Source organism: Octopus bimaculoides, chromosome 10 (genome assembly GCF_001194135.2).
Source record: "Octopus bimaculoides isolate UCB-OBI-ISO-001 chromosome 10, ASM119413v2, whole genome shotgun sequence".
Classification (NCBI taxonomy): Eukaryota; Metazoa; Mollusca; class Cephalopoda; order Octopoda; family Octopodidae; genus Octopus; species Octopus bimaculoides.
In genome coordinates, this window is record NC_068990.1 from 44,429,504 (window position 1) to 44,438,048 (window position 8,545).

The 8,545-nt window shown below is 37.4% G+C and overlaps 1 protein-coding gene across 1 annotated transcript in view; it reads right to left on the reverse strand.

The window, feature by feature from the left end:
- Positions 1-8,545, reverse strand: part of LOC106871677 (collagen alpha-5(IV) chain) — a gene marked incomplete at its 5' end in the record, with an annotated part of 35,314 nt that overhangs the window by 15,691 nt on the left and 11,078 nt on the right. Inside the window, 2 exons of the mRNA XM_014918275.2 lie at positions 912-1,001; positions 2,621-2,881. Of these exons, the coding sequence (XP_014773761.2) occupies positions 912-1,001; positions 2,621-2,881 (351 nt within the window). The remainder of the gene's footprint in view (positions 1-911; positions 1,002-2,620; positions 2,882-8,545) is intronic.

Genomic DNA, 8,545 nt, shown 5'->3' on the forward strand with positions numbered 1-8,545 from the left:
TTCTTGCTTTGGGTAGAATACAAGAACCCAGCCGGTTAATTACTGAAACCATAACTGGTCATTATATTGCTTTCCATCATTTTCATAATTTCTTACATTGGTACAAAGCCAAACATTTCGTGGTGCAGGAACTGACGATTAAATTATTTCCAGTACTTCACAGGTACTTCACTCTATGATCCCCAGGTTTTGAACTCAGATAATAAAACCCGGAACAAATAAAACCTCACCATATTTATTAAGAGAATATTCGATTAAATCGACCCCAGTATGTCACTGGTACTTTATTCACCAACCCCGAAGGATAGAATGCAAAGTTGACCTGGGTAACATCTGAACTGCAATAAATACCATTAGGCTCCTTTTTTTTCCATTTCGCTCTAACGATTCTGCCAATCCACTATCTTCCGAATATATTGGTTTTAGCTTTTGGCACAAAGCCTAAAAACTGAAGGCAGGAATAAGTATATAGACCCAGTATTCAATTGGTTCTTATTTTATCGACTCCTAGAGGATGAAAGGCAAAGTTGACCATGGCGTAATTTGAACTCAGAACATAAGGACGGACGAAATGCCACGAAGCATTTTGTCCGGCGCGGTAATGATTCTGCATAAATATCCTTCCCGAGTCATATAGACTCACCACACCGGTTTTTCCGGTGCATATATTTTCTAACAGGACGGGTCGCAGGCCCGTTGCTGGATTACGCATTTTTCCTAGCCTAGTGGACAAGAGCAATGTGAAATCAAGAGTTTTTTTCTTTAAAAACATAATGAATCGCCTGGTCCATGAATGGAATCCACAATATTACCATCATGAATCCAGCACCCTAACCACTAAGTCTCCGTCTCCACAACTTCCGCATATATCAAGATGCTATTCAATTTGTTTTGTTCTTTAATCATCTTACCTACGGCTCCCATAGGTCCAGTGTCACCAGGTTCACCCTTTAGCCCATCAATTCCTGGAATTCCTCGAAGTCCTTCAGGTCCAACATCACCTGAAACAAATTAGTAAGATAATTTTTTTAAAATAATCATTGCTCAACAATACTCTGCATATTGGTAACATTACTGCTGCAGTAATCCTGCAGCTAATTAATAATTTTTAATTAAGGTGAAAGGCCTGCAATTTTGAGGAGAAGGGGGTCTGTTGATTTAGTCGATGCTATCATCTCCAGTACTTGACTGATACTTTATTTTTCTGATACTGAAAGAATAACAGGCAAAACAGAATAACAGCAGATTTTGAAGTAAATCAATATTAAAAAGTCAGAAGTGATGTTCTTACGAAATCCGAACGTTTCAACTCATGTTGTATTCATAAAGATTGGCAAAGAATGATAGAGTTTGTGCAGAAATTCTGCGATCTGAAGATGTTTTCTCTTTTAGAATGCTCGGATAGACGATGAGATTATGGAGCTGCTAGAAAAAGCAAGAGTCGTTTTCGGAAGATTCTAGTGATAGAAAATCCAACCTAGCGTACAGATCGCTTTGTACTGTACAGTTGTCCTAATCACATATTTATACCATTTATGCGGTAGTAATATGTGGATGTGATACCGCCAACATGTGAAAAATCTCCTAAAATTCCTCCGAAAAATCTGAGACCGTATAAGGAAGAGGTAACTCACGCAGCTAATTGAATGGTGAGAAATTGAACTGACTGATGTTATTATGCAATGGATGGGACATACGGTTCGAATAGAGGACAGTTGAATACCAAAAATACTACAGATAACATGAGACTAGTCAGATTAATGAGTAGAAATGGGAAAATACAGAGTGTGAGATGGACTAAAGGCTGCAGTGTGTTGGTGAGCGATATTATGCCAATCTATTGGATGCTCTTTTCTGAGAGGAGATTAAAGTCTAGAATTTATGCGCATGGGATAGATGCACCATCACACGTTTATGAACAGTATTGTATAATGAGTTTTACTTTAGTATGGTCTGTATTGCTAGGATCTAACGTATAGACTTTCTAATATTGAACAAAGTCTTTGAGATGTAGTTTATTATATTGTGGACATGTGAATGCTAGGATAGATTATCAGTGAGGCCTGTTATATTGTGAGACCTAATATTAGCAATGACTTTGAGAATTCTAGCTCTAGTTACATCTTGTTTTATGTTCAGTGATTGCGTCACATTCAGAGAATGCTTTTTGAATTCACTGTTTGACTTGACGAAAAATGGAATAATCTGCAAAGGAATGGGTGCTGATGGATATCATTTATTTTTTTTCTACTTTAGGCACAAAGCCCAAAATTTGGGGGGAGCGGGCCAGTCGATTAGATCGACCCGAGTACGCAACTAGTACTTAATTTATCGACCCCGAAGGATGAAAGGCAAAGTCGACTTTGGCGAAATAATTGTGGGGCAGACCAGAATTGATAGAATGTGGGCCAGAGAGAGTTTCATTAGAATACAGAAAGCATCTCACATACAGGACCATAGATAAACGGAGACTATAAGCAGACATTCAATATTTTAGCGCCAACGAGGGCCACAATAACGTATGAAAACCATGTACCGTTCTAACATAGGGTAGATATTTTCTATAAAGAGAAACATCATTAAAATTTACCAAATAAATATTTCCAGAAATAATGCTTACCTTTAAGTCCTGGTAGACCAGGTTCACCTCTAAGTCCAGGTATACCTCTTTCGCCTTCAGGTCCGGGTTTCCCCTCCTCGCCAGGATAACCAATATCACCACGCTCTCCAGTCTCTCCTTTCCTTCCAACTGGACCGATTTTTCCAACACTTCCAGGTTCTCCTTTTAGTCCAGATGGACCCAAATCACCTTTCATTCCTTTCTCACCGGGTACACCTGGTTCTCCATCTGCTCCTTTCTGTCCTGGTTCTCCCTGGTCGCCTGTAAAATATTGTGAGGTTATTATATGTAATCGTTTTTCTCTTCTCCCCCTTCTACTTCTCCTCGCTTCCTCATCCTCCTCCTACTACTACTATTACTACTAATAATAATAACAAAAACAACAACAACAACAACAACAACAAAAACAAAAACAATAACAATAATAATAATAATAATAATAATAATAATAATAATAATAATAAATGCCCTGATGCAGTACCAAGCAGTGGCTCTCATGGTTTCTTATCTTAACTGATTGAAAGTGTTATGTACATTGGTTTGTCTTGGTATAAAAAGATGGGCTACAGCAAATATTCTGCTCAATACCACAGATTTGCTTGTCAGTTGTTTGACCTTAACCAGTTGCGCATGTCCCTTGATGACTGACGATATGTGTATCTCCGATCACGAGCAGAAGTAGTGGGGGAGCATCATAGCCATGTGTTAGGGGGAATTCTTTTGGGTTTGAATAATTCACCTTTGGACACATGGGTGTTTTGTTCAACATCCTTAAACAAACCTTATTCAGGGACCTTTTGAGCGAGATGGGCTACTCGACCTGAAGAACATTCTAACTGGGCCCCACCTGCGAGGTCATGCGCTGTTTATCTTGATATGAGATCACCATGTCGCGCACATATGATTGAGATGCATGTGCTTTGTGTACCCTTATCAGAGGGGTAGTCATGACGGGTATAATGGGCTTCGTATATTTTACCCCAATGTCACATTAATGGCATGCACCGCTCTCTCACTCAATAATAATAATAAAAAAATATAGATTCCCCAAGATAGTTTCAGCAAATTGTAATAGTGAATCGTGGCTATGGCTGCAGAAAGGAAGCTGAAGAGGAACTAGGATACTTGGCATCTAAGGTTATACCACAGATTTGTTTGTCAGTTGCTTAACCACGACACAGAGAAATGAAAGTCAACGTCAGCGAAGCGTATCAAAAAAGGCTGAAGATGGTGTTGAAATCCAACCTGAATACCAAAAATTTGATTACCACAATGAATATCTGGGCAGTTGCGGTGGTCAGATATAGTGCCTCCATCCTCAAATGGACTAAGGAGAAACTATCAACACTGGATAGAAGGACGAGAAAGTTGATGACGCTGCATGGGGCGCTACATCCTAAAGCAAATGTAAACAGACTGTGTATGAAAAGCAAGAACGGTGGCAGAGGACTAATTAGTATAGACCATTGTATAAGAAGTGAAAGGAGGACGCTTGCCGGGTATTTGATAAATAGTGATGAAGACCTGTTGCAATATGCCGTGAAAGATATGGGTACAAATGCAGATGAAATGATGGGCAAGGAAGAGTTTAACCAAAAGGCTGAAGAGAAGAGAAAAGAAGACCTAGAAATGAGAATGCATGGACAGTTTGAAAGGAATACACAAGACTTTAAGGATAATACAGCATCGTGGGCATGGCTTGAGCGAGGTGATTTGAAGCGTACCACCAAAAGCCTGATCATTGCTGCACAAGACCAGGCTCTCGCTACCAATTCAGTGAAGTATAACATCTATAAAACTTCTGACACCTAGAAATGCGGACCCTGTGGAAAGAGTGTGAAAAATGTGACCCACTTGGTAAGTGGATGTGAGAGCTTTGCAAAAAAAGAATACAATCGCCGCCACGATCAAATGTGTGTGTGTGCGTCTTCATTGGCTCTTATGCTGTAAATACCACTATGAAGTAACAGAGAACTGGTATGAGCATGTACCAATTAAAGTTATCCAGGAGGAAGAAAAGTAAAGATACTCTGGGACTATGACTTTCAGACGGATGGTGTAATCGAACACCGTCGGCCGGATATTGTCATTTGGAATAAGAGAGACAAATACAGTCAGATCATTGATATAGCCATACCAAATGACATGAAAGCTGCGAGTAAAGAGGTTGAAAAAAATCACCAAGTACTCCGAACTGAAAGTGGAAATGGCGAGACTGTATGGAATGCGAGAGGGTCATATAAAAGTGATACCAGTGGTGATCAGAGCGTTGGGCTCAATCCCATTAAAACTGCAAAACTTCTTAAGGCAACTGGAAATCCCATGCAAGTTTAATGTCTTGCAAAAAGCAGCCTTATTGGGATCAGCGCACAACTTAAGTGAAGTATTATCTGTCCGAAGTCCTTGTTGTGACTTGACAGATGACAAAAGACTCCTACACTGTGTTACGAAGGAATAATATTAATAATAATAATAATGATAAGAAGAAGAAGAAGAAGAAGAAGAAGAAGAAGAAGAAGAAGAAGAAGAAGAAGAAGAAGAAGAAGAAGAAGAAGAAGAATGATAATAATAATAATAATGATAATAATAATAATAATAACAATAATGATGATGATGATGATGATGATGATGATAATAAGACTAAAACAATACCTATTGTCATAGGTGCCCTGGGAATGACAGCGAAACGGGCTGATTACTACCTAGCTCAGATACCAGGAAACCCCAAAATGGCTGAAGTTCAAAAGATAGTCCTCATGGGAACTGCCCATATCCTACGTAAAATACTGTCTATGTGATCTCAAATTTTAAAACAAATACATAATTTTCTTATGGTTTCTTAAACATTCTCTAGAACAACACTATGTACGAATCGAAATATATGGTACTCTAGGCATAACGTCTACATGAAATTCTAACTTGTTGTGTCTTGAGGTCTCTGGGTGAGACTTGGATCCAATTTGTACAAATGCAAAGCAAAAGTCAAACATATAATAATAATAATAATAATAATAATAATAATAATAATAATAATAATAATAATAATAATAATAATAATAATAATAATAATAAGAGGGAGAGAGAGAGTATAAGAAATGGAAGCGTGACCAAGATACGAAAGTTTTACAATGGAAGCTTGGACAGAAGTGGGGGAGTTAGAATATGGAAGAACATGGTATGATCATCGGACTGAAAGAGTTCTTCAGTCGGAGAAATGCAGAATTTTATGGAATTTTCCTATTCAAACAGATAAGAAGCTAGAAAATAACTAACCAGACATAACAATAGCAGACAAGAAAAGTGAAGTTGCTTACTAATTGATCTATTATACCCGTTTGATTGAAGAATTGTGAAGAAAGGGGATAAAACATTTTGAAAAATACAATTTGAAATTGCAAGAATTTGGAATATGAATACATAAAACGCTGGCTGAGAAATTTAATGAATTACTAGGAGAGCCAGAGACAGTGCCTGAATGGCTTACGGAAGGGAAAACTGTCCTAATGAACTAAACCACTGAAACGGCAAACCCACAAAATTACAGACCTACAATTTACAAAGCCTTTACTGCAATAATGTCGCAGAGAATGGGCAAACATCTGGAAGAAAACAACGCGTCTCCAAAAGAGCAGAAGGGATGCTGCAAGTGCTCATACGACTGTAAAGAACACTACTGATCAATAAAGCCATAACTGAAGGCATCCGCAGGAAGAAGGATCTAAGTATGGCTTTTGAAAGTATTCCCCACACATGGATCCTAGAAACACTAGCCATGAACAACTTAGCACCAATAATCATAAAATATGTAAAACATTCCACGAATACATGGCAGTCAGTGCTACGTCTCCAGACAAAAGAGGGACTAATAAAAACCAAAACCATTTCCATTACAAAAAGAATATTCCAGGGAGGCACGCTCTCTCCTCTCCTTTTCTAACATGCTAAACAGAACTGGATGTGGATACAACAGCCACAGCAAAGCAATCAGCCATCTCTTGCATATGGATGATCTAAAACTGTATGGTACAAATGATAAACAGCTGGAAGCATTACTACAGACAATACATGGATTTACCAAAGAAATAAACATGAAATTTGGCTTAGAAAAATATGCCAAAGCAACCTTGAAAAGAGGAAAACTGGTTAAGAGTAACTACATCACACTAGATAAAGCAAATGAAATAAGAAAATTAGACGAAAGCCAGACATAGAAATACTTAGGAATCAATGAACTAGGTACGATGCAACACACAAAAATGAAAGAGAAGAGAAGAAAGGAATACTATAGACAAGTTAGATTGATACTGAAAACAGAGCTCAATGCGAAAAACAAGAAAATAGGTATCAACACTAGCCGTACCAGTTAAAAGTTACAGCTACAATATTTTTAACTAGACTCTAAATGAACTAATCAAAACAGACAGGAAAATGTGAACAATAATGACATAGAAAGAATATATATATATATATACAACGTATCGAAGGTAGTAGAGGCCTTATACAGCTAGAAAACTACCATAAAATAACCACCAAAGACTACAGAAATACCTACTTCAGAAACAAGGAAAGCTAATACGATCAAAGCAAAAAACTGTTTTCTGCATTTAAGGATGTTGACAAATGCAAAAAAAAAAGAAGTCATAGTACCTAACAACAATGAAGAAAAAGAAGAACAAAAGCTGGAAAACAACTGAAATCCAAACTAAAACTGGAGCAGCAACGGATCATAATAAAACGATGGCAAGAAAAGCCCCTCATGGCAAATATTGGGTAAAATCAAACGGAAAAGAGATAGACAAAGCAAAATCCCAACAGTGGCTGAGAAGCTTAGGACTCAAAGCAGAGACCAGAAGTCACCAGAAATACGTAGGAAAAAGAAATACAAGTAACTGCAAAATATGTGATGATGGGGAAGAAACAGTAAGCCATATTTCTCAGGTTATCCAGTCCTGACTAAGAAGGAATATATTCAAAATACGACAGAGGTGGGACCTATATACACTTGAAAATATGTCACCACTATGGAATAACGATAGAAAAAAGATGGTATAAGCACGACCCAGAAAAGGTCAAAGAAAATGAGAAAGCAACCATACTCTTAGATATGCCAATACACAAAAAGAAATTAAGGCCAATAGGCCGGATATGGTTGTCAGAGATCACCAAGAAAAATGTCTTCTAATCGATGTATCAATATCAACAGATGACAATATTTCTCTAAAACGGAAAAACTTTCAAAATACAAAGATCTGGAAATAGAGGTAGCTCGAATGCGGAGCCTAAATACGGAAACAATTCCTATTATAGTAGGCGCATTAGGTATGATGAAACGAACATTGAGACAAATACATGTCAAATTCACCAGGACTTACAAGAATATATGACATACAGAAAATAGAACTACTAGGCACCGCACACATCTTACGTAAAACACTTTCAATACAGTGAAAGTAAGAGCACCACAACAAACCACAGCACATAACCAAGACACACAGAGCTGTGTTCGGTAGTACAGTGAAAGCACATGATAAAAATAAGACTACTGAATACTACTACTACTACTACTACTACTACTACTACTAATAATAATAATAATAATAATAATAATAAGAAGAAGAAGAAGAAGAAGAAGAAGAAGAAGAAGAAGAAGAAGAAGAAGAAGAAGAAGAATAACAAGAGCACTCAAGGAGCGCAAACTTTCACCAGCGCAACACCGACGTCCTCTCAACGATTAACCGGAGATGATTTTTAAAATGAGAATATCATGGGTCCTTTTGGTTTTCTCTTCTCTTAAATTCCGGTCTTCCTTTAATTATACTGTTGTCTTAGATTGATGTATAGAATTATGCATATATGTAAGTATACTGTAAATTGTTAAAATGTATGTATAATCTAAATTAATAACTAGCATTGTCTTTTTAGTTA